Here is a 26796-nt window from a genome sequence, read left to right as displayed (position 1 = left end):
GTGGAATAGATTTCTTTTCTCATTTGGAGCCTCTCAACTACAAGGCTTTGTAGTCTTGAACCCCTCCTCATTTTTTTTCTCCATGGGAGAATCACAGGTGAGCCTGTGTCCAAGATGCTAAGACATCCAGTTCCTCTTCTTTTTTGCTTTCTTTTTTTCTACACATACACTTGCAACTAGCTCCAAGAAGAATCTCTTTCAGAAGGTAATGATTGAGCATCTATTTTGTGCCTCTTGGTTACATAATTGAAGTGTTCTCTGATGATCAGTTCTTGTTCAAGAATGTATCCTGTTGGGTATAAGCATTTTTTAAACATTGCCCATAGGGCAATCCATGAAAAGGATGATCCAGGATCATGTTAAAAATATTCATTTGATTTTTAAAAAATATCTGGAGCCAGAGAATAGTATATAATAGGTGGGGCACTTGTTTTGCATGTGGCCAATTCAGGTTCAATTTCCAGCATCCCATATGGTGCCCTAAAAAAATTTGCAGCAATTATTTGACTAAAGAATGTATGACTAAGTCTCCTTCTACTTGTGGTTTCTCTGGAGCATGGCCAAAGCTGCCCCCACAGCTGCATCTACATCCTGCCCAAAGGACACTGGGATGGGGAAAGCTCTCTGTACCTCCTGCTTCAGCACCTCATTCTGAGATAGTGCATTTCCACTCCCAATAACCCGCTCCACACCCCACTCTTTGAGCTGCTGAAAAGGAAGCATTGAGTGCAGGTTCTGGATGATGCCTCGGCATAGTGCTCGGGTCACATGCCCCAGGGAGAGGTCAGAGGAGGAGATTCTGGTCACAGAGGCCAGCTGGTCGGGCAGATGCCTCTCACCCAGCACTGTTGGGTTGATGTTTAGGCAGGTATCTCTCTGCTGTGCAGCTGCCTGGATCATGCATGAGTATATAGTGGCTTCTTCGGCCTGCAGACCTGCCAAGAACAGAGATGTATGTAAGTACATATGACCCCTTGCAGCTGGCTGAGAGAAACAGTACAGAATTCTAAGGAAACAGGAATAAGTCTCCTTATTCCTTTTCCTGGTGACCAATCCTTTCTTATGCTGACTGCTTCCAAGCTCAGGGTCATGTATATGTTCTGTCCCAGAATCCAGGTAGTTCTCTCATGATAGGCCCTTATCCAAAAGTCTATTGTGTTGTTACACATTCTAACCTTACCACTGCTAAGAAATTTGGTCCCAAATTAGACAAATGCATTATACTGATCAATATAAAGCACAACTTGATGATCAATGTTCATTAGTACAATACATACTTATGAGTTGTGTCAGAGAAATCCTAGACCACAAGAAATGCCCACTCCAGGTCCAGAGCAATAGTATAGTGGGTAGGATGTTTGCCTTGCAAGAGGCTAACCTGGATTCAATCCCTGGCATCCTATATGTTGCCCCAAGCCCACCAGGAGTAATTCCTGAGACAGAGCCAGGAGTATCACTGGGTGTGCCCAAAAGAAAAAGAAGAAAAGAAAAGAAAAGAAAAGAAAAGAAAAGAAAAGAAAAGAAAAGAAAGGGAGGGAGGGAGGGAGGGAGGGAGGGAGGGAGAGAGGGAGGGAGGGAGGGAGGGAGGGAGGGAGGGAGGGAGGGAGGGAGGGAGGGAGGAGGGAGGAGAACTGAGGGAGGGAAGGGAAGAGAAGGAGGGAGGAAGGAAGGAAGGAAGGAAGGAAGGAAGGAAGGAAGGAAGGAAGGAAGGAAGGAAGGAAGGAAGGAAGGGAGGGAGGGAGGGAGGGAGGGAGGGAGGGAAGGGAAGAGAACGGAGGGAGGGAAGGAGGGAGGGAAGGGAAGAGAACGGAGGGAGGGAGGGAAGGAAGGAAGGAAGGAAGGAAGGAAGGAAGGAAGGAAGGAAGGAAGGGAGGGAGGGAGGGAGGGAGGGAGGGAGGGGGAGAGAGAGAGAGAGAGAAAGAAAGAAAGAGAGAGAGAGAAAGAAGAAAGAAAGAAAGGAAGGAAGGAAGGAAGGAAGGAAGGAAGGAAGGAAGGAAGGAAGGAAGGAAGGAAGGAAGGAAGGAAGGAAGGAAGGAAGGAAGGAAGGAAGGAAGGAAGGAAGGAAGGAAGGAAGGAAGAAGGAAGAAGAGGAAAGAAAGAAAGAAAGAAAGAAAGAAAGAAAGAAAGAAAGAAAGAAAGAAAGAAAGAAAGAAAGAAAGAAAGAAAGAAAGAAAGAAAGAAAGAAAGAAAGAAAGAAAGAAAGAAAGAAAGAAAGAAAGAAAGAAAGCTTAATGTCAAATAATTGTGAAAACAAAGAAGGGAAAGAAATTTCCAAGGTCAACTAATAATGGGAAAACAGAGATGGAAACAGGCTGCTCTCCTGAATTGGATTTACCACACACTTCATATTAAACCAGCACTTATTATGGATCAGACACAATCCTAAGTGCTCCACTGTGTTAAATTCTCTAAAGTAGGACAAGGGTCCTGGGGATAATGCGGAGAGTACATATGGTGTTTGCCATGCTCATAGCTAACCTAGGTTCCATCCCTGACACCTCATAAGTCTACCTGAGCCAACCAAGACTATTCCCTGGGCACAAAGCCAGGAGTTAACGCTGAACATAGCCAGGTGTGTCCCAAAAACAAAAGAAAAAATTTTTTAATTAAATGAATCTGGAAGTTCCCCTTTCCAGATGAGGAAAGGCATAAAGGAAGTGAAACCTGAGCCAATCTGCCAAACACCCTACTTTACCACATAAGGGTGGGATCTGTTTTCAAACCTCTGGAAAATAATGTAAACCAGGGATATCTTGAATAGAACAAGTTTTAGGAGTTTGATTTTGGGATAAATGTTCTATTTTTGGAGGGGTATTAAAACATGCACAGTATGGGAGGGGCCGGAGCAGTGGCACAGAGTGGTAAGGAGTCTGCCTTGCCAGTGCTAGCCTAGGACAGACCATTATTCAATCCCCCAGCATTCCATATGGTCCTCCAAGCCAGGAGCGATTTCTGAACGCATAGCCAGGAGTAACTTCTGAGTGTAACCGGGTATGGCCCCCCCAAAAAACAAAACAAACAAAAAAAATGCACAGTATGGGAAACAAGCCTCCCTGGCCACAAGAATATTTTTTAACTTTAATATTTTTCATATCTAGTTGTTAAATATATCTTTTATCTAGGTGAATATATTCTATTTATATCTATTTTTTCAATCAAATGATAACATTGTATGAATTTCATAAAAGGTGGTTACATGAAGTACTAATCCTCAAAGTTGTATTTCTTTTTTTTTTTTTTTTGGTTTTTTGGCCACACCCATTTGATGCTCAGGGGTTACTCCTGGCTATACGCTCAGAAGTCGCTCCTGGCTTGGGGGGCATATGGGACGCTGGGGGATCAAACCGCAGTCCATCCTACGCTAGCGCTTGCAAGGCAGACACCTTACCTCTAGCGCCACCTTCCCGGCCCCTCAAAGTTGTATTTCATAAAATGAAAGTTATGGAAATGCAAAAGGGTATCTAGGCTTTGCTACCATTTTTTTTTTTGTAACGATCTTTCAGAGAAACTTCTCTCAGAGTTAAGAAACATTAGTCTTTTTAAAGAAATGCACTGCCCAATTCTATAAACAACTAACAAACCTAATCTCTACAAAGGGCTTGCTCAAAGATTCTGAGAACTGGTTCCACATCTTGAAAACCTTTCCTAATGCGTCACAAAACAATATCAAAGTTCCCTTTTTCAATTGAAGTGTTCTTGAGTATTCCAGCCAAAAAGACAGAATACCCCTCACATCCTGACACCTGAATGATCAATACTGGCCAGCAATTCTCATCTGCATGACCAGCATGAGCTTCCCACGTGCCTTGTGCTGCCTGTTCCTCTCTTCTTAACTATGTTAGAGCCTCTGGAAAAGTCTGATTCTAACCTAACAGGTGACCAGCATGTCTGTACCACTTGATTTCCTAGTGTTCAGTGGCTGATAAATTTTATTTCTACCTTGGAAAGGATCTGTATGGAAAAGGACCCTCCACAAAATAAAATAATGGCCACCAATGCTTTCCAGGTAGTCATGTCCAGGCTGATTATCTCTTGACATTCTCAGAAAGAAGGGACAGACTCCCCTTTCTGCATGAACTACAGCAGCTGAAAACTACACCACACCCTACACCCCACAACAAAAAATGGCACAACTCCATGACTTAACCTTATTAAACTTCCAGGCCATCAAATTTGTCTTAGATCTATAAATCCTAGACCACATGAACCAGGAATTTACCAACAAAGACAGTGGGGAGGCAGAGCAGGAAGACTATTCTGACATGTACGTTAAGTAAGGGGAGAAGTTACCTCTTCAAAAAATACTGACTGTCTATTGGCAGCTCAAAAGCTGAGAGGTCAAAGTCTTTAAGTCTTTAAGCTCAGATCCTGAAGGAAGGAATAGTTGAAACTGGATGGGGCTAAGCTTTAGTGGTCCTCAAACTATGGCCCGTGGGCCACATATTGTATTTGTATCTGTTTTGTTTCTTCATTGCAAAATAAGATATATGCAGTGTGCATAAGAATTCGTTCATAAGTGTTGTTTTTACTATAGTCAGACCCTCCAATGGTCTGAGGGACAGTGAACTGGCCCCCTGTTTAAAAAGTTTGAGGAAGGCATGCACCTAGAAGTTACAACAGCACTTTCAACTAAGACACTGCCAAATTGGAAGGAGGAACAGAGAGAACAGTGCTGTTCTCTACATCTTACCCAGATCTGCCATCCACTGGACCACCATGTGGACAAAGGTGGCCAACACATTGCCCCCATTGAGTGATGCTGCCACTGCCAGATAGGTCCTGTCAAAGTATGGGAAATAAGCAACAGGTGCCGCAGGGTCTGGAGTTTGCATTGGCTGAAATCCCAAAGGCATGGAGGCTGCCAGCTGAACTGAAGTGCTGATGTTGAGAACTGCAGTCAAGAGAAAGCAGAAATGAGTTAGGATTTTTCTGTTAAGGGTCATGGGTCACCACCTGTCAGGGAGACAGCAAGCTGATTTTCAATACCTGTCCACAAATATAATATTACTGCTATCAAGAGATCTCATCTAATTCCCCTTCTTCTCATGTGAGCCTAATTCTCCTCCCCTATGTCAGCTGAACAGAGACTTTCTTTTAATAAAGAGAATATTGCAGAGGAAACAGTGTGTAGCTTTGGAGACTGAGGTTATAACAAGTTTCTGAGTACCACCAAATGTGGCTCCCCAAAAATAAGAATTTCTGAGCACCACCAGGTGTGGTTCCCTGGGTCAGGGAGCTAACTCAGTGAGGAGGACTATATTCCCAGCATACACAAAAACCTAAGTTCAAACCTGACACTACATGGCCACCATGTACCACCAAATATGCCCTGTTGTCCAAGAATCTCCGGGAATGGATCCCAATGGCTTGAACACTACTTGCAAGACTCCTTTAAGTCTTTTTATTATGTATGTTCAAGCCAAATAGGCAGACATTAACCTTTTCCCATTTAATCTTGAATTTAGAGGAATTACTATAAATAATCAAACAAGGGAGCCAGAGGATAGCATGGAGGTAGGGCATTTGCCTTGCATGCAGAATGACAGTGGTTCGAATTCCAGCATCCCATATGGTCCCCTGAGCCTGCCAGGAGCAATTTCTGAGCGTAGAGCCAGGAGGAACCCCTGAGCGATGTCGGGTGTGACCCAAAAACAAACAAACAAACAAATCAAACAGAGAGCCTTTAGATAGTCCATAAGAGTTAACTCAAACTTTGTATGCTGGAGTCCTTAGAGTATAGCCACCAGACCAACTGAACATGGCAGAGAGAGAGAGAGAGAGAGAGAGAGAGAGAGAGAGAGAGAGAGAGAGAGAGAGAACTAAATAAACAAAGAAAAACTAGTAGCTGGACGGATAACATAGTAGGAACAGTGCTCACCTTGCACAGCAGAGCAGTGTTAGATCCCTGACATCACATATGATCCCTAGAGCACCATCAGCTATGTAGAGCCAGGAATAACCAACCCCTGAGCACTGCTGGGTGTGACTCAAAAACAAACAAAAATAATAATAGTAATAACTAGGACTGTTACTTAAAATGTGTTTTGTTTTTTTTTTTTGGTTTTTTTTTTTTGGGTTTTGGGTCACACCCAGCAGTGCTCAGGGGTTATTCCTGGCTCCAGGCTCAGAAATTGCTCCTGGCAGGCACGGGGGACCATATGGGGCGCTGGGATTCGAACCGATGACCTCCTGCATGAAAGGCAAACAGCTTACCTCCATGCTATCTCTCCGGCCCCAAAATGTTTTTTTTTTTTGTTTGTTTGTTTGTTTTTTGTGGTTTTTGGGTCACACCCGGCAGTGCTCAGGGGTTATTTCTGGCTGCAGGCTCAGAAATTGCTCCTGGCAGGCACAGGGGACCATATGGGGCGCCGGGATTCGAACCGATGACCTCCTGCATGAAAGGCAAACGCCTTACCTCCATGCTACCTCTCCGGCCCCAAAATGTTTATTTTTAATATAACAAATATCTTTCTAATTTATTTATTTGAGCCACTCCCAGTAGTACTTGGGAGAGGAAACCAAAGGGCCAAGAATCAAAGTTGGGGTTCACATATGCAAAGCAAGTGCTGAGTCCTTTGAGCTATCTCCCTGACCATATCCTAATGTTTAAACTCAAGGTTGAATTGTGATAAAGAGTCCTAATGGATGGAATGAATTCTTAGATTCTTTGATAACAAGGAGAGGTTCCCAAAGTGGATTCTTTCAAGGACTAGATAGTAGACCAGATACTACAGCGGATAAGGTGCTTGCCTTGCACACTGCCTACTCAGGTTCAGTAGCTAGCACCACATATGTTTCCCATCCCCTTCCAGGAGCAATTCTTTTATTTTTTTTTTTGGTTTTTGGGCCACACCCGGCATTGCTCAGGGGTTATTCCTGGCTGTCTGCTCAGAAATAGCTCCTGGCAGGCACGGGGGACCATATGGGACACCAGGATTCGAACCAACCACCTTTGGTCCTGGATCGGCTGCTTGCAAGGCAAACGCTGCTGTGCTATCTCTCCGGGCCCCCAGGAGCAATTCTTTTTTTTTTTTTTTTTTTTGGGGGGGGGGGTTTTGGGCCACACCCGGTAACGCTCAGGGGTTACTCCTGGCTATGCGCTCAGAAGTTGCTCCTGGCTTCCAGGAGCAATTCTTAAGCACAGAGCCAGGATGCTGGATATAGCCAAAATAATAATAATAATAATAATAATAATAATAATAATAATAATACAAAAATAATTTAAGTTACAGGAGGTAACAGGGATAGGGTAGGGGACAGAAGCCTCAAACACATTGGCAATGTAAATGTCTGGTATATCTTTATATCTGAACCATAGCACCAACAAAACTGAAAGCAAGACACTCAAATTACAACTACCAAGCTTAAAAATGTGTTTGTCAAGGAGGCAGGCTGGGAGATAAGAGGGACACTGACAGAGGGAAACTGACAATGGTGATAGAATTAGTGTTGAAAAATTGTATAACTGAAACTCAGTTATGAATATAAATCATTTTATATATGTAAGATAATACCCAGCTATCAACCCAAAACAAAAGCATTCCTCTATCTTCCCTTTTTCCCATAAGCCTCTCTTCCTTTGATATGTAAAAGTATACCTGGATCTTACTCTACCCTGCCCCACCTGGTTCAGGCTCATGGACCATATGGGATGCTAAGGATAGAACCTGGGTCTGTCTCGGGTCAGCCAAGTTCAAGGCAAACACCCTACCACAGTGCTATTGCTCTAGATCCTCTTATCAATATTTCATTCCTTTTGAACTTTGTGGCTCAACTCTTCGTAAACTTTTTCTATGTTGCTAGACATTTAGATTTCCACTTCTCAACAATTAGGAATAATGCTGCCAGTAATTTTTGTGGGTTTTTTTTTTTTCAGTGTTCTCCAGTGTACCTTAGATAAAATTTTTGGATATGGTAATTCCATGGTTAACATTTAAGGAAATGCCAAAATACAACATTTTGCATTCCCTATAGCATGTTCTTAGGTCTTTTGCAAGGGCTGGGGGAGGGGGGTACATCCAAAAGTGCTGGGGATGACTTACTCTAAGCTCAAGGATTGTTACTGAAATCGCTTGGGGAACCAGGGATAGCTGGAGTGCCGAACCTGGGCAAAGCATGTGCCCTACCTCAGTATTCTTCAACCTTTACATCTATTGGTGGAAGCTGCTTGCATACCAGTCCATTGACAGGCAGGACGAGTCACTTCCATACCAGTGGTTTTCTCTCCTTTTTCTTTTTTTAACCAGTGTTTTTCCACCCATTGGACTAACACTGCTCTAACCCTTGAACTGCATCTCAGTCCATCTTATATTTTATTTGACTTAAGCGAAACTAAAAGATTTCAAGATATGAAATTCATGTGAGTTTCATATATATCAAGGTCAATAAATAAAGTTGCTTTAGAATACACCTATGAGGCCAGGCCAATAAAGTACAGCAAGCAGATTTCTTGCCTTGTACTAAGACAGCCAACCCAGGTTCAATGCCTGGCATTCCATATGTTCCTCTGAGCAGTGCTAGGAGTACTTCATGAGAATTGACATGTGTGGCCTCCCTGCATAAAAGAGCACTGAGCTATAGCCATTCATTTATGTGTTGGCTTTTGGTGTTTCCATGCTCCATCCCAAGTTTAGAGGTTTCCACAGAAATTGGACTATCCACAAAGCCTAAACTAGCTGACCCTTTACAGAAAAAGTTTTCATGCCCTGTTCTGTACCTATTTTTTTTTTTTGGTGGGGGGCCTTTAGGCTACACCAGGTGGCACTCAGCTGTAACCCCTGGCTTTGCACTCAAAAATCACTCTTGGCAGGCTGGGGGGAGGGGTGAGGGGGAACCATATGGGATGCCAGGAATCTAACCCAGGTCTGTCCCGGGTCAGCTGCATGCAAGGCAAATGCCCCACCACTATGCTATAGCTCCAGCCCAGTCCTACACTTCTACCTTAGCCTCACTACAACCCTTCCCACAAATACAGGCCTTTTCTCTTATAAAAATCACATTGGAGGGGCCGGAGAGAGAGCATGAAGGTAAGGCATTTGCCTTTCATGCAGGAGGTCATTGGTTCGAATCCTGGTGCCCCTATGGTCCCCCATGCCTGCCAGGAGCAATTTTTGAGCCTGGAGCCAGGAATAACCCCTGAGCACTGCCGGGTGTGACCCGAAAACCACAAAAAAAAAAAAAATCACATTGAAAGAAATTTTGTTTGTTTGTTTGTTTGTTTGTTTGTTTTTGGGGTCACACTCAGTGACACTCAGCAGTTACTCCTGGCTATGCACTCAGAAATCGCCCCTGGCTTGGGGGACCATATGGGACGCCAGAGGATCTAACCGTGTTCCTCGCACAAGGCAAATGCCCTACCAAGGGGCCGGGCGGTGGTGCTAAAGGTAAGGTGCCTGCCTTGCCTGCGCTAGCCTTGGACGGACCGCGGTTCGATCCCCGGTGTCCCATATGGTCCCCCAAGCCAGGAGCAACTTCTGAGCACATAGCCAGGAGTAACCCCTGAGCGTTACCGGGTGTGGCCCAAAAACCAAAAAAAAAAAAAAAATGCCCTACCACCTGCACCACCACTCCGGCCCTGTAAGAAATTTTTGTTGAAGCACAATAATGCGCCCTCAATCAACTTATTTTCTTGGCCATGGAATTTACACAGAAACCAGGAAACTAGGAGCCATTTTATCCATCTGACTGTACTAGAAGGACACAAACTGTGATGAGGAACAGAGCCTGACCTTAAGGATTGTAAACTCCCAGGGAAAGACCCTAGAGGGATGAGGTGATTTTTCATCTTCACAGAATAACCATTTATAGGATACTGAGGCTGTTAGTTATTTTTGCCCCTCAGATCCTCGAACAGAACTGGGGCTTAAGGGAGAGAGAGAGAACAAAAGAAATATTTACCTGCATCTGTCCTACAGGTCATACAGGAATAGACGGAGGCCTGGAGATCACCCAGGGCCACGCCCACCTGAGTCCCCTCAGGGATTTCAAACCAGGCTTGGGAAGTTTGGCCTGCCAAGCTGCCAGGGTCAGCGATGTCAGGGAGCAAGTGGACAGGAAAGCCTGAGGCCCTCAATCTGTAAAGCAGAAGTAGATACCACATTTATCCAGTGCTGGAGTTTCTGCTCTTTTGTGTGTCCTGAAAACACAGCAAACAAAAACTCTAAAAAGGATGCACACTGAGGTAAGGGGAAGTGCTTTAATGTTTTCACAGAGGCCTCTTGGGAGCTTTTAAAACCAGGAGTCCTATGCATGGGTTGGCCTGGGATTTTAGGGTACTCAGGGGGTTCAGAGGCACACTGTGTGCAGGGATCAAACCAGGATCGGTAGCAGACAACTTAGCCCTTGCACTATCTCTATAGCCCTGTAGGCTTAGATTATTTTTAAACAGTGAAAACAAGCTTTCAAATGTTTGAGATAAATTTTCCAGGGAAGAAAACAAGTAGCTTAATCAAGAATATTTGGGATTGGGGAAGGGATAAAAAAAAAAAAAAAAAAAGAAGAATTGGGATAGCTTAGATAAGAGGGAGGTATCAGCATTCAGCTTTTTATGATTGAAGGAAATACTCCCCAAAAGGAGACAGTGGGAATTTCAGTGCAAAGTCACCTTTGGTTAGTACAGATCACATCAAAGTCAAATCCTAAATGTCTTAAATACCTAAATACCAGCACATTCTCCACTCAGAATTAGTGAAATGGGCTATCAATGTTATCAAACATGCTAGAAAGTCCTTTACCTGAACTACCAGGAGTTTATTACACAACTGAGAATTTGGGCCCTGAAGAAAGTGAACTTAAAAGGACACTGGACTTCTGGACCTGAAAAGGTAATGAGTATTTTTAAAGAACTTAAAAGACATTCTCCATTTGTCTAACTTGTATGCTTTAAACTTAATTTAAAATATACTTAAAAAAAAAAATTAATCGACTTTGGGCAAAATAAAAATTATTATTATAATAAAAATATATTACAAAAAAAGAAAATACAAATTTAATTAATCATCTCCTTTAAGATTATGGCAAAAAATTTGAAACTGGGGCCGGGCGGTGGCGCTGGAGGTAAGGTGCCTGCCTTGCCTGCGCTAGCCTAGGACGGACCGAGGTTCGATCCCCCGGCGTCCCATATGGTCCCCCAAGAAGCCAGGAGCAACTTCTGAGCGCATAGCCAGGAGTAACCCCTGAGCGTCACAGGGTGTGGCCCAAAAACCAAAAAAAAAAAAAAAAAAAATTGAAACTTCAAATACTGTGAAAAAATAAAAGGAAAGTCAAACTTAAAAAAATGTCATTCTGGGCCGGAGAGATAGCATGGAGGTAAAGCGTTTGCCTTTCATGCAGGAGGTCATCGGTTCGAATCCCGGCGTCCCATATGGTCCCCCGTGCCTGCCAGGAGCAATTTCTGAGCCTGCAGCCAGGAATAACCCCTGAGCACTGCCGGGTGTGACCCAAAAACCAAAAAAAAAAAAAAAAAAAAAAATGTCATTCTTGGGCCCGGTAAGATAGCACAGCGGTGTTTGCCTTGCAAGCAGCCGATCCAGGACCAAAGGTGATTGGTTCGAATCCCGGTGTCCCATATGGTCCCCCGTGCCTGCCAGGAACTGTTTCTGAGCAGACAGCCAGGAGTAATCCCTGAGCACTGCCGGGTGTGGCCCAAAAACCAAAAACAAAAAAAAAATGTCATTCTTTGAAATCTATAGACTGGTCTGAGGTCAGAGACCTAGGGAACCCACCCTCCATCTGGTTGACAGTGGCAGTGGAGCAGGATGACATGAAATGGGGGTGGCACCCTTCCCAGGGGGTTCTCTTAAGAACAATCCTGCCCAGCAGGAACTGTAACAGATAGGGTGGAACTAGAAGCTAATTCCTGGTCTCTGGGCATCATCTCTGATTCCCAAATAGAAAAACCTCCCTGAAGCTCCACATCCAGAGCTTCTGCTCTTCAGCCAGGAGCCAGCCTGCACACTTATACTTACATCTCCATGTTCCAGCTCTGGCTCTGAGTGTTGAAATAGCCCCAGCTAGCAGCATTCTGGTCAGACATCAGAGGTTTTGGCAAGCCACACAGCATGGCAACCACATAGTCATGAATGGTACCAGCTGCATCATAAGACTTCAGGAATTCTGGGCTGTTTTTCATACCAAAAACAATTCAAGATGATCTCATGTGGACTTTTTTTTAATACTAACTTTAAAGCATTGCTATACCTCATTATGGACAGTGGATACTAGACATGGCATAAGTAGGTGAAACCCAGATCCCCACATATGTGGTTCCCTCACAGACCTCCTTGCTACTGCAGTGAGACTGGCCCAGTGGTGCCTGGTAAAGCATAATAACAGCCATTCTAAGTAGCCCTGACCCCACCATGAACTCATCACATGAACCTTGACAACCCCACTACCCTCTCTGGTCCCTCCTTTCCCCTCTAGTTAGAATTTACTAACTAATGATAAGTCCTCTAAGACAGGAAGCAGTTTCTTTTTCTTTTTCTTTTTTCTTTTATCTTTTTTGGGTCACACCCAGGATATTCACTCAGAAATAGCTCCTGGCTTGGGGGACCATATGGGATGCTAGTGGATTGAACCACGGTCAGTCCTGGGTCAGCCACGTGCAAGGCAAATGCCCTACCGCTGCGCCATCACTCCACCCCAGGAAGCAGTTTCACACCAAATCTTGAGCTAATGAACACACCATAGGCCAGACCACTCTGTGACGGTCCTCATGTATTTGCTGAGCTACTAATGATCCAGTCCTGTATGCTCCAACTCCTGGAAACCCAGCACTTGACTCAAGAACTGTCCATACCTCTTTTTCAAAAGCCAGAATATGGTTGCACAGCCAAACCCCGTGGCCACACTAAGATGGGACTCTGGCTGCGGCAGTGAAGCTAGGAACCCACTGCTACAACGGCCATCCTGCCAGGTGACCAGGTGGCTCACATCTCTGGGTTCAAACACAGGATTAGCCCCTTTCTTGGTCCATTCACAGCCTGAAAATAAGAAAAAAAAGAAAAAGTTAGTAAAAAAAAAAATTGAGAAAAGAGCAACTACAGCACAAGCCTGTCCTAGGACTGCTCCACTTGTGAGGTTCCAGAACAGACTTCAATGCCCACCCAGATTATGCTTCATCCTCACAGACACAAAGCATGTGGGTTTACTTCCACATGACTCCACCATCACTAGTTGTGTGACTCTGGGCACATCGCTTATTCCTTCCACTTGTGTGTTTCCTCTTTTTTCACTTAAAGACAATATTATCTCTCTCACTACCCAATAAAATAAAATAAAAAAATTAGCACACACACACTCTCAGGTCCACTGGTTCTTCCATCCCTCATCATGATGATATTATCTAGGCTGTATTCATTTTTTTTGTTTTGTTTTGGCTTTTGAGTCACACCCGGCAGTGTTCAGGGGTTACTCCTGGCTTTGCGCAGGAGACTGCCACTCCTGCCAGGATTTGAACTGGGTCTGTCCTGTATTGGCCACATACAAGGCAAACGCCTTATCACTGTGCTTTCACTCTGGCCCCTAGACTGGATTCTTAATGATTATGACTATATTTTATCTTCTTTGGTCTTAGCTAATTTAGTTGGGGAGGAGACTGGGCCTCAGCTGGTGGTACTTAGGGACCATTTCTGGCTCAGTGCTAGGAGTCAATCCAGTGGTGCTAAAGATTCTATACAGAGCTGGGGATCAAATGCAGGACTACAGGATGTGATGCATGATCATCAGCCTAGTGAACACTCTCCCAGGCTCTTAATTTAAGTCTTCCTATGGCAAAGTATCTTAAGTCCTCTATGCCTCAGAACATTCTTCCTATCCTTGTATATAAAGGGTAGTTTGATCTGTCATAATATTCTAGATTTAAAGTTCTTGTTCTTTTTTTTTTTTTTTTTTTTTTTTTTTTTGGTTTTTGGGCCACACCTGGTGACGCTCAGGGGTTACTCCTGGCTATGCGCTCAGAAGTCACTCCTGGGGGGCCGGAGAGATAGCATGGAGGTAAGGCATTTGCCTTTCATGCAGGAGGTCATCGGTTCGAATCCCGGCGCCCCATATGGTCCCCCGTGCCTGCCAGGAGCAGTTTCTGAGCCTGGAGCCAGGAATAACCCCTGAGCACTGCCGGGTGTGACCCAAAAACCACAAAAAAAAAAAAAAAAAAAAAAAACAGAAGTCACTCCTGGCTTGGGGGACCATATGGGACGCCGGGGGAATCGAACCGCGGTCCGTCCTAGGCTAGCGCAGGCAAGGCAGGCACCTTACCTCCAGCGCCACCGCCCGGCCCCAAAGTTCTTGTTCTTTAATACTAATGTAAAAACAGTATTTTAAGGGTCCAGAGAAATAGTAGGTAGGGGGCTTGCCTTACATGCAGCCAACCCAGGTTCTATAGAGAAAACTCCAAAAGTTGACAGAACAAAATACTGATCATACATAAAAAAGTAAGAAACAAATTGTCATTCTGTTTTTCCACTCAGTCTTCTGTGTCAAAGGAATGAATGACATTTCCGTTTTTTATTGTTATATGGCAGATTACCTCCAAGCTCAGTGACTTAAAACAAGATTTTATACCTTTTCTTGGGTTTAATGGAAGAGGACAATAAGGCAGTGACTACACCCAGCTGTGCCAGAGGTTACTCCTGGTTCTATACTCAGGACTCACTCCTAGCAGTGTTTGGGAGACCATACGGGATGCCTGGGATCAAACCCAGGTCAGCCATGTGCAGGCAAACACCCTACCCACTGTACTTATCACTCTGGTGTAGAGATTATGCCATTTTACATATCTTTTGTTTTCTCTTCTAATATCTAGGATATGTCCCATACCTCCATGTACTATAAATATAATAATCAAGTGGAATAGGAAAAGAATGCTGACATTGAGCTGGCAAATAACTCAAAAGGCTTTGCACAATGGAGTTCCAGATTCAATCTCTGACACCACACAGTAAATACCCCAAACACTAGGAGCAACCTTAAGACAACAAGACCAGAGAAGCCCCAGAACACTCCTAGGTGTGACCAAAAAAGAAAAAGAAAAATGCTGACATTAAGAAAAATGATTAGCAACTTTTATTTGTTTATTTATTTTAGTTTAAGGATCATACCCAGTCATACTCAGTTTTGATTACTGGCTCTCTGTACAGAGAAGTCACTCCTGGTAGAACTCAGATGGGATGCCAGGGATTGAACCTGAGTTGACTGCATGCAAAGCAAGTGCCCTACCCACTGAACTCTCTCTGGCTGTACTATCAGTAACTTTTATCAGAAAAAAATTTTATCAGTAAAGTTGTTAGAAAATACATAGGCAGATGAGAATCTGCCCAGAGTTCAAGGAATTGAGCACATACTTTCCAAGAACTGTCAATGTAGCCCTAAAGGTCTGAGAACTCCGAGTGCTACCAAGAGGCCACGCTCAAGTGCCCCAAAAAGAAAAGGATAAGAACAAATGAGAGAGGGACAGACACTTTTTTTCCTCACACCCAGAAATTCTCAGGGGTTACTCCTAGCTCTTCACTCAGGAATCATTCCCAGTGGTTCTCAAATAACCATATAGAATATTGGAGATCAAACCCAGGTTGGCTACCTGCAAGGCAAATGCCTTACCTGCTGTACTATCACTCCAGTCCCTCAAAATTGTCTTTCCTGCCTTAGACTCAGGTCATGAAACATCCAATTACTCTTTAATGCATGCGTGAAAAAATGTTCTATTTACTGTATATCTAAATGTGTAGTAGACATTTAGTCTAGTCCCCAGAACACAATGGTTAACAAGAAAAAGTCACTGCCTTCATGAAAGCTATATACTAGGATAAAGATAGAATGTAAACAAACAAATATAATTGTTATGAAAAAAACATATTAAATGGGAAAGGGAAAGAGTCAGCAACTTTTGGAGGAAGTTATGGGGTGACAAGAGAACTTTTCGCTGAGAAAGTTCCAGAGAAAGCAGCTAAACCATGTATGAATTATTCTTCTCCATATTCTGGCCCATTTTCCCACAGGGTCATTTGTCCTTCTTATATCATAGCTCTTTAAATGTACCATCAGTAATTACTCTCTTTATTTTGATTCTTCTTTGAAACTCATTTTATGATCCCCACTTCTCTCCTACCATTACTGAACCCAAAAATGAAATTTGGAAACCTACATAACCACATGCATCTCAAAGTGAAGAGAGGCTAAGGAGATAGATCTGAAGATGTACACTGCAAAGAGTGGGAATCATAAAGACAAAGGGCAAAGGTTCCGCAGGATCTTGTAGATCTTGTAGATGCACTAGTGAGAAGTACTCAGAGATGCAGATCCTGGGGTCACTCTTTATGGTGCTAGAGGGACCATATGGGAAAACTGAGGCTCGAGTTGGCTACATGCAAGGCAAGCACCATACCCACTGAACTATCTCTTTTGACCACTCTGAAGTCTTTTTTTTTAACCCTTTTATCTGTTCCAACTTTCTTTTTATTTTTTTTGTTTTTGTTTGTTTTTTGGTTTTTTTGAGTCACACCCAGCAGTGCTCAGGAGTTACTCCTGGCTCTGTGCTCAGAAATCACTCCTGGCTGGCTCAAGAAACCATATGGAATACTGGGATTTGAACCACCATCCATCCATCCTGGTTTGGCTGTATGTAAGGCAAACGCCCTACCACTGTGCTATCTCTCTGCCCCCCTCCTTTATTTTAAAGTTAGGGTTTGGAGAGTTGTAAAGCAAGTATGGCACTTACCTTGCCTGTGGCTGATCAAGGGTCAAATCCCTAGCATCCCATGTAGTCCCTGAGTACCAGCACCATCAGGATTAATTGCTGAATGTAAAGTCAGAAGTAAGTCCTGAGCACTGCTGGGTGTGGTCCAAAAGTCAAAACTGAAGAAAACCAAAAAATCTTTAGAACTTAATTTTCCTTTTTTCTTTCTCTTTGGATTTTTTTTAAAGTCTACAGGGCAGGAGTGGTGGCACAAGTGGTAGGGTATCTGCCTTGCCCCATTAGTTCTAGGCTAGTGCGGGCAAGGCAAATGCCTTACAGTTTGTGCCACCACTCTGGCCCCCTGACCCCTCTTTTTAATTACTATTTTTCATTCAATATCACAGGTATAACAACATTTAGTTAGTTCCCTACAGTTAAATGTCACAGTTGTATTACATAAAGCAAGCATGCCATAAATGAGTAGTATGCCTTCGTAAACACATACATGTTAAAGTACTTTTCCTGAACAGATTCCGAGTAGGATTGCTGACTCATAGTAGCAATCTGATTTTTAATAAAACCCACCAAATTGCTCTCCAAAATAACTATGCTAATCCATGCTATCAGCATTAAAAATAATCTTTTTGTTTTTCTGTCCCCTTTGCCAAGTCTTGACATCATCAAACTGATTTCTTACATTTCAGTGAAGAGAAAATTGCTTCTCTTTTATTTCATCTGCATTTCCCTAATACTTAATGACACTTATCTTCTCATGCTTATTTGTCGTTTGTATTTCCTCCTCTAAAAACTATCTCCATCTCTAAGCCCATTTTTCCCAGAGGGCCATTTTCCCTTTCTTTATTATTGGTTTTTAATTTGAACCCTTTATCCTTTGGCTACCGTACACTAGCAAAATCCTCCCCACTCCAGCCCCAATCTACTGCTATCCTTTTAGCTTCAATTTATGATTCCCATTGCTCTTCTGCTCTTACTGAGCCTGAAAATGTAATTTTGAAACAGGTGCGGCCACAGTCCTCTCAGAAAACACTAGTTACTCCCTTACCTCTCCTCCAACTGGCTGGCCTACACCTCAGTGAAGCACTTAGCTCTCCATTCTGGTTACTGGTGCCTGGCCATGCCTTAAGTGTGCCCTGAAAGGTAGAGGATTCGTATCCTAATTTCTATGTCTCCCGTGGGGCACAGCACAGACTCAAATATTGTAAGTACTGAAACCAAACTGAATTAAGACCACCATTAAAAATCAGAACAACTTGATCCCAAATATGATTTCAAGAGGCTGGCATCATCATCATCAAATGATGGCTTCCTTCCTTCCCAGAAACAAACAAACAAAAAAAAAAGACAGCAGGCGGGCTGGAACAATGAAATATTAAGCAGCTCTCTCCAATGATGTGGGAGATGGTTTGTGTGGTTGTTACAAAGTCTAGGAGACAGGCAGATAGGAAGGCATACAACCAGACCACAATCATTAGATCTCTGTTGTCCTCTCTGGGAAGGGTTTTAGTATTAAAAGGACATTGATTCTCATTAAAGCAAAATTAAGGAGTTTTAAAAGCTTTTATAACCTAGACTCTGAAGGTCAACTCTAACAACCCAATTGATCTGCCGCTACCTGGAGTCAAGCTCCTTTGGTCAAAGTGGGCCTGACTATAGGCAGACAAAAAGAAAAGGCACAGCTGGGATGTGGCTCAGCAAAAGTGTACTTGTCACGGATGGGTGAGAGAGGCAGAGAGAAACTAATAGTTCTTTTTGAATTTTTTCTTTTCTGGTGTTTGGGCCACACCCAGTGGTACTCTATTACTCCTGGCTCTGCCCTCAGGGATCATTCCTAAAGCTGCTCAAAGGGCCAGAGAGTAAGACACTTGTCAGTTTTCCTTGTGGCTGACCCAATATCAATTCCTGGTATTGCAAATGGTTCCCAAACACTTCCAGGAGTAGCCTCAAGCACAGCCAGGTATGGCCCAAACTCTTCACCCACCAATAATATTTTTGTCTGTTGTGGTATTTTGTTTCGGGTATTTTTTTCCTTTGGGGACCACACCCAGCAGTATTGAGCTAGCTCTGCACTCAGATTATTCCTAACAGTATTGAGGGACCCAAAAATATTTTTAATAGAGTACCACAGGTAAGGTGATACTGAATGTACTTGACCAGGGTTCAATCCCCCTGTTATGCACAGAGTTCATCATATAACTCAATGATATAGCCAAGAAACAGAAGGGGAGTAATATATAAGTTTATTTCTTTGCAATAGGCCCAGAGATCAAAATGGATCTTGGGATTCTAACCCATTCGACAAATGAATCAAAGACTGAGGTTGTATTTATGCTCTAAAACTACATTCCCTTGGAGCCAGATCAATAGTACAACAGGTAGGGTGTTTGCTTTGCACACGACATACCTCCTGCATCTCATAATGTCCCCTGGCCTGCCCAGGAGTAATTCCTGAGCAATGCCAGGTATAGCCCAAAAACAAACAAACAAAAAAAACATAAAACTATATTCCCACGTGTCAATTAATATCATGCAAGATTAACTAGTTTTTGCTTATGTTTAAAAGAAGATATGGGTAACAGACATGCATCAGTGAGGCTTAAAGTCAGTTACAGCCATGCCTCACACAGGAGTGAACAGTCTATACAGGGCCATGGCATGCTCTTTGCCATCCCTTAAAAATGCAGGTGGTGTGCTCGCTTCGGCAGCACATATACTAAAATTGGAACGATACAGAGAAGATTAGCATGGCCCCTGCGCAAGGATGACACACAAATTCGTGAAGCGTTCCATATTTAAAAAAATAATAATAAAAAATAAAAATAAAAATACAGGTGGTTGTAAATTCCAGGATCTGTTAGAAATTTACCTCCACCCAGGGTCTCATAGAGATTTATACAATCAGCACAGATAGTTGCTTTAGGGTCTGACTAAAAAACTTTGGGGGGATCCCCCACATCCAGAAATGCTTCTTACTCCAAGCCTAGCTCTGGGATACTACAGATCAAATCTTCTTATAAAGTAAGTGCCCTATACTATACTATCTCTCCAGCCCCAGATTCTTATCAAAATTTTAACCCTTCCTTGGTCCAACAGAATATAAATGATGCTTTTTTGTTATTGTTTTGGTTTACTTTGGGGGGCACAACCAGTGGTGCTTAGGAGTTATTTTTGGCTCTGCGCTCAGAAATTACTCCAGCAGGCTTAGAGTATCATGTGGGATGACAAGGATCAAACCGAGTCAGCCACATGCAAGGCAAATGTCCTCTCCACTGTGCTATCACTCTGGTCCCTGAATGATGGTTTTTTTTTTAACTATATAATATTATAGTAGATTATAACAAATAAGTTAAATTAGTAAATAGTTGTTTGCACTGATATAATCAATAGGGAGTTTTCCTTAAGGATATTTTTTGGTTTGGTTTGGTTTGGTTTGCGCTTGGGCTTGTTTGTTTCGGTGTTTAAGGCTTACTCCTGGCTCTATATTCAGAGATCACTCCTGACAATGCTTAGAACAAAAGAGCGCCTATTTCTACAGTTGCCCAAACCTATCCTGGGGAGCCATCAAAGAATTCATTACCAGTCTTAACCCCAGTGCCTAGAGGCAAATCACTCCAAGGACTCAAAATTATTGAGTCTCCAGAAAAAAAGAAATAAAGACAATGTTCAGCTCCTCTTACCAGCTGCCTTCCAAAGAAACCATCCAAATGGGGCTGGGGTGATAATACAGCAGGTAGGGCATTTGCCTCACATGTGGTCTATCTATCAGGGTTTAATCTTCTGCACCCCTTAATGTTTCCCAAGCCCCACCAGAAATGATTCCTGAGAACAGAGCCAGTAGTAAGTTTTGATGAGCACCATTGGGTATGGTCCCCGAACAATAACCACCACTACCACCACCCGGAAAAAAAAAAAAAAAAAAAAACACCTGCAGTCAAACTGGTTTTATTGAAGCTAGAGCAAGAGTGCATGCCACTTAAAAACACTATTCTATCTATATTCATGTCTATATAGAATTTTTTTAACTGGGGTATGCTGAATTTTGGGGTGCTCTTTGGTTTGGTTTTGGGTTGGGCTGCATTTTGGGTTTTGGGACATGCTATGCTCAAGACCTAATCAAGTTTCTGTGAGGGGTCATTCCTGGCAGAGAACCATATGCAGTACTGGAAACTGAACCAGTCAGCCACAAGCAAGACAAAAGCCTTGGGGAGCTCACAACTTCCCACAAGAGCCTGGTCCTTCTCTGGATATGGCCTACAAGTTCCTCCTTTTAAGAGCCATTGTCTCCATTTATAGCTCCGGTCTACCCAGTGGCATCTGAAAGCTCATAATCTGAAGTCAGACAAACATGAATTTAAGAGAAAGCACTTGCTGATACTATATGCCCCTGAGCATATTATTCTAACCACTCTGAACTTTGACTTCTCTGCACAGTAATGGCAGTATTATAACCTTTATCATAGAGCTGTCGTTAGGAAAGTTCTGATGATTTCACAGGTAATGTTTTCAGACCAGCATTTGTTCACGCTCTTTTCCTGGCAGTATTCTCTACCTGCAGGCCAAACAAATCAAGTCACCTCTGCACTCATAGAACCTGATTACACTGCTGCCCAAATTCAAGTTTCCTGCGTCCTGACATAGTAATCTCTTGGTGGTCGATGGCATCGCTACTCTGAGCTAACTTACCTGGTAAAGAGAAAACTGGAAAAAATATCCCACTGAATCCCACAGGTAATCAGATAGAACCTCACTCTTCCTGTCTCCCTGTCATGGAGAACATGTGAGTAAAATCATTCCACACAGCAAAAAACAGGATATGCATACAAGAGGAGGATGAGCCCTTCTGTCTCCCACAGAACAATCTGATCCTTCCCAAAAGAGCCTGTACAGCACTATCCTAGTTCCACAGTGACTGGAAACATCATGTGATCATCTCAACAGCCTACCTTGTCCTGTTTTCCAAAACATAATCCCATGCATCTGGCCTGACACACCAATGCCACGAACTTTCTGGAGCTGCTGCCGGGGAAGGGCATCCAAGCACTCGTTTAGGGCTTGAATAATCCGACTCACATCCTGCTCCTGCCCCTGAAACCAGAAAAGGATACATTAGGGGCATACAGTACCTGTTTATGCATCAGAACAGAGGCATCAAGGAATTTTCGGGGTGGTGGTTGTCCAACTAATTTCTCCCCCACGCTCCCATCTGACACCTGTTGGCTGGCCTAAACAGGATCTACCATTAAGGTTCTCCACCACTCCTAGCAGGGCCAGGAGAAGGGATATGGCAATAACATTCTTCTCTCCAGGTGCTATTGCAGGGAAGGGTCAGCAATGGCCCAGTCTCTGTTCTCTACTGTGGGAGAGTCTGGGCTGAGAAAAGCACTACCCCCCATCACCCTCTCTACAATCGCCCCATGATCTAGGGACTCAGTAGTAGGCAAACAAGAAGTTTCAGTTTGGTTCAAAGGAATGGATCCAGCAGTTGCTAAAGATTCTGCCTTGAGGGCCAGTACAGCAGGTAGGGTACTTGCTTTGCCTGCAGTAATCCTGTGTTTAATCCTCAACACCCCCAAATGGTCCCTGAACCCACCAAAAGTGGTTCCTGAGTACAGAGCCAGAAGTAACCCCTGACCATCACCAGGTGTGGCCCTCAAAAACAAAATACATTAGGGGCCAGAATGGTAGCAGAGTGGTAGGTTGCTTGCCTTGCACTCTGACCCAGGAAGGACACGAGTTCAAACCCCAGCATCCCATATGGTCCCCCAAGCCAGGAGTGATTTCTGAGCACAGAGACAGGAGTAACTCATGAGTACCTCTGGGTGTGACCCCCAAAATTAATTAATTAAATTTAAAAATAAATAAATTGGGGCCAAAGCGGTGGCACAGGCAGTGGGGCATTTGCCTTGCATGCACTAACCTAATTTAAAACTATTTTAATGATTTTTGGTTTGGGGGCCACACCTGGTGACACTCAGGGGTTACTCCTACATCTGTGGTCAGAAATCGCTCCTGGCTTGGGGGACCATATGGGACTCCGAAAATCAAATCCAGGCCATCCTGAGTCAGCTGCATGCAAGGTAAACACTCTGCTGCTATGCTATCACTTAGGCCCTAATTATTTTTTTTTTGTTTTTGTTTTTTGTTTTTGGGCCACACCCGGCAGTGCTCAGGGGTTCCTCCTGGCTGTCTGCTCAGAAATAGCTCCTGGCAGGCACGGGGGACCATATGGGACACCGGGATTCGAACCAACCACCTTTGGTCCTGGATCGGCTGCTTGCAAGGCAAACGCCGCTGTGCTATCTCTCTGAGGCCCTAATAATTTTTTTAAAGTGTCTGACTTACAAGCCTGAGACTGAGAAACACACACACACACACACACACACACACACACACACACACACACACACACCACTCAAGAGCACTGAGCTGAGCTGAGTCCCAGTGACTTTCTGGCACCCCCAAGATCATAAAAGTCTGTCATCTCAGGAGTTCATGAGCCCCCTACCAGGCAGTTTCAAGCATCAAGGCCAGGAATAAACCCCTTGACAAATATGTGGATGAGCTCTGCAGCAACAATGGCCATCACTAGAATATGAGAGAGCACAACAAAGGTGCAACAGGTAGGCACATGTACAACTATAGGGATGTGATGCCTATACAGATGCACAACTACAGGGACGCCTGGAAAGCACCTGGATGAGTGAGAGCTCCTCAACCAGATTCTCCCCATCTCTCCACCCCAGTCTCTGAGCTTCACAACTAAATATGCAAATACCACAGCCAAAGTGTAAGTTCAATGGTCCCTGACAAACACCTTGTAACAGCAACAACAAAGGGAAAGGAAGGCAGGTGAAATTTAATGTATTTAAAAGTAGAAATTTGGGGGCCAGAGAGATAGCACAGCAGTGTTTGCCTTGCAAACAGCCAATCCAGGACCTAAGATGGTTGGTTCGAATCCCGGCATCCCCCATCCTGCCAGGAGCGATTTCTGAGCAGATAGCCAGGAGGAACCCCTGAGCACCACCGAGTGTGGCCCAAAAACAAAAACAAAAAAAAGTTGAAATTTGGGTTTGATAACCACTTCACTTTATATTTATGAAGTTCCTGTTAGAGTCTAGAAATAAGATGCCAGGATCACATCCTATCCCAGTAAATGTCTTTACTTAGTACCCTAAAAAAATCAGCATCCAAAGAAGATACTTGGGAAGTAACCCAAATTACATCCTTGTTTCCTTGGTGAAAAAAAGAATTTAAAGGTAGAAAATAAAGAATTAAGCAAATGTATCTTTAAAAGAATAATTCTTTTTTGTTTGTTTGCTTTTTTGGGCCACACCCAGTGACGCTCAGGGGTTATTCCTGGCTATGCACCCAGAAATCGCTCCTGGTTTGGGGGACCATATGGGATGCCAGGGCAATCAAACCGAAGTCTGTCCTAGGCTAGTGCCAACAAGGCAGACACCTTACCACTCTGCACCACCGCTCTGGACCTAAAAGAATAATTCTTTTACCAGAATGCTAGTACAGTGGGTAGGGCCCTTGTGTTACACATAGCTGACCTGGGTTTGATCCTTATAACCCCATATGGTCCCTCAATCATTGCCAGGAATAATTTCTGAATAACCCTTCAACACCACAGGATGTGCCCCCCAATTAAACTAAATTAAAATAATAAAAAATTATTCCTGTGTAATATTTGCTTTGTTTGATTTTAGTTTGGGAAGGACAACCGGAGGTGCTCACAGGTTATTCAGTGACATAAATGGAACCCCAAAATAGGAGTCTGTGCACATGAAGCATGCCTTTGAACCAGTTCCCCTGGCCCAGTGTAACATTTATCCTTTTTTTTTTTTTTTTTTTTTTTTGGTTTTTGGGCCACACCCGGTAACGCTCAGGGGTTACTCCTGGCTATGCGCTCAGAAGTCGCTCCTGGCTTGGGGGACCATATGGGACGCCGGGGGATCGAACCGCGGTCCGTCCTAGGCTAGCGCAGGCAAAGCAGGCACCTTACCTCTAGCGCCACCGCCGGGCCCCAACATTTATCCTTAAGGAATTCAGAAACATTTGGCAATTTAAGTGCATTTAAGAGAATCTGGAGGACGGGAGAGTACAGCAGGTAGGGTGATTGCAATGCATCAAACCCAGGTTTGATCCCCAGCACCCTACATGGTCCCCTGAGTACCACTATGAGTGATTCCTGAACAGTCAGGAGTGACACCTGAGCACTGCTGGGTGTGGCCCAAAATTCCCCTTCCAAACAAAAGGAAAGAGAAGTTGGTCTAGGTTACCTTTATAATGCCAAATTAAAATAAGAAATTCGTGATCAAGCTCTGCTGCTGCCCCTTTCTCACCACCACCACCCCCAAGTCAAACCTAACTCTCCATTTCATCCATGATGATGATTCTAAAATATCATGATGCCTTGAGGACTGAAATTCTGTGTGGAAAGTTCAAAGCTGCTGAACTCTTTATTCTCTGCAATACTTCTGAACAAAAAGGACACTGAACCCCAAAGCATTGAGTTCAGATATATAGACTTATAACGAAGTTCATGGGAGGGAGAGTGCCTCAGAAAACCAAGGTTTGCAGCTGAAGTGGACCTTAGAGGATTACCTTTTTTTTTTTTTTTTTTTTTTGGTTTTTGGGTCACACCCGGCGGTGTTCAGGGGTTACTCCTGGCTCTAAGCTCAGAAATCGCTCCTGGCAGGCTTGGGGGACCATATGGGATGCCGGGATTCGAACCACGGTCCTGCATGAAAGGCAAACGCCTTACCTCCATACTATCTCTCTGGCCCTGGGTTAGCTATTTTTCAACTAGAACAAATTAAGGCCCAGAAGAACTTGCACTCCAGTTCTATGAGGTCTTTCCCACTCCAAAATTTCTATTTTTAATTAACTAAAAATTGGTGCTTTTTTTTTTTTTTTCGGGAAATGTATAACGGACTCCAACTCGGAGTCCAAATGCACGTTTCACAACAGAACCCACTATGTTGTAACTCTCCAATTCCACACTGCAGCAATCACAAGATTGATCTCTTTTCTTTTTTTTTTTTTTTTTTTTTTTTTTTTTTTTTTTTTTTTTGGTTTTTGGTTTTTGGGCCACACACCGCAATGCTCAGGGGTTACTACTGGCTGTCTGCTCAGAAATAGCTCCTGGCAGGCACGGGGGACCATATGGGACACCGGGATTTGAACCAACCACCTTTGGTCCTGGATTGGCTGCTTGCAAGGCAAACGCCGCTGTGGGGCCCTCTTTTCTAACTTGTTGATTGCCTTTCTCCAAAAGGCTTTCTTTTTATGTCTTGACATCTTGATTCTGTAGTTTCGTTTAGCCTTTGGGGCTGCCCAAATGTTTGAGGTCCTCAGTTCATATTCTGCCCCTGGAGAAGGAGAGTGATGCAGTTATGCCTGGTTCTGCCTCTAATTTCGAGAGAGAGAAAACCTAGGCTCTTGCCTGAAAATAGAGTGAATTACAACTTCTAGGTATGCAGAGCAGGTATGAAGCACAGAGACCAGAGAGCGAAAGCAGATAAAGTCCGATTCAAGACTCTGCCCCGAGGAAATTGCTGACTACCCTCGGAGACAAACTGAACCCTAAATTTGCTGCTAGGAGCCTGGTGGCATGGATGAGTGAGGGCAAGGCCTTAATGTGCGGGCATATAGGCGGGCCAGATCAGGGTTCAGAAACCCAGGGCAGAGAGCTCAAGCAAGTTTGTGCCGGGAGCAAGGTCCCCCCGGAAGAGGCCAGAACGTGGGGCGACGGGTGTCAGCGAGCAATCTAGCTCCTCGATGGAAGGGAACTGCCGCAGACGGGCAGTCCAGGCAGGCTGATGCAGGCGGGGGGCCTCCTTAGCGAAGTGGGTGGTCGGGAAGGCGGCGCGGCTCCGGGGCGCTGCCTCACCTGGGGCCCAGCCGCCGCGCACTGGGCTGCAGCCTCGGCACGCGCAGCTCGAGTGCAGCTTGCCAGGATCACGAACCCATTCGGGTCGCCAGGAGCGGCCTGCACCAGAGCCGCTTTCACCGACGTCGTACCCAGGTCGATGCCGAGAGTGACAGAAGGCGAAGTCATGACAGCGGGGACTCTTGCAGCTTGCTTCAGCGGCCGAAAC

The 26796-nt window shown here is 44.1% G+C and overlaps 1 protein-coding gene, 1 long non-coding RNA gene and 1 other non-coding gene across 4 annotated transcripts in view; 2 read left to right on the top strand and 1 right to left on the bottom strand.

Moving 5' to 3' along the window:
- LOC126021757 (uncharacterized) overlaps positions 1–26796 on the top strand; it is a 94664-nt gene that overhangs the window by 30302 nt on the left and 37566 nt on the right. The gene's annotated exons all lie outside the window — the stretch shown is intronic.
- On the bottom strand, positions 383–26796 carry SHPK (sedoheptulokinase). Of its 2 annotated transcripts, XM_049782418.1 has the most exons (7): positions 26589–26796; positions 21634–21775; positions 12800–12983; positions 11967–12119; positions 9898–10073; positions 4691–4891; positions 383–935 (listed from the first exon to the last, which is right to left on the bottom strand). In XM_049782418.1, exons 1-7 carry the CDS (start codon positions 26754–26756, stop codon positions 535–537), a joined length of 1425 nt encoding a protein of 474 aa, XP_049638375.1. In that variant the 5' UTR covers positions 26757–26796; the 3' UTR covers positions 383–534. The 2 variants fall into 2 exon arrangements, with proteins under 2 accessions (XP_049638375.1, XP_049638379.1); XM_049782422.1 differs by lacking the exon at positions 11967–12119.
- Positions 19380–19486, top strand: LOC125996371 (U6 spliceosomal RNA). The gene has a single exon (XR_007491257.1). It is a non-coding gene; the product is annotated as a U6 spliceosomal RNA (small nuclear RNA).

The sequence above is a fragment of the Suncus etruscus genome, chromosome 1, assembly GCF_024139225.1.
Source record: "Suncus etruscus isolate mSunEtr1 chromosome 1, mSunEtr1.pri.cur, whole genome shotgun sequence".
Lineage (NCBI taxonomy): Eukaryota > Metazoa > Chordata > Mammalia > Eulipotyphla > Soricidae > Suncus > Suncus etruscus.
Note: the sequence above shows the minus strand (reverse complement) of the source record. Positions and strands in the feature narration are given on the sequence as shown.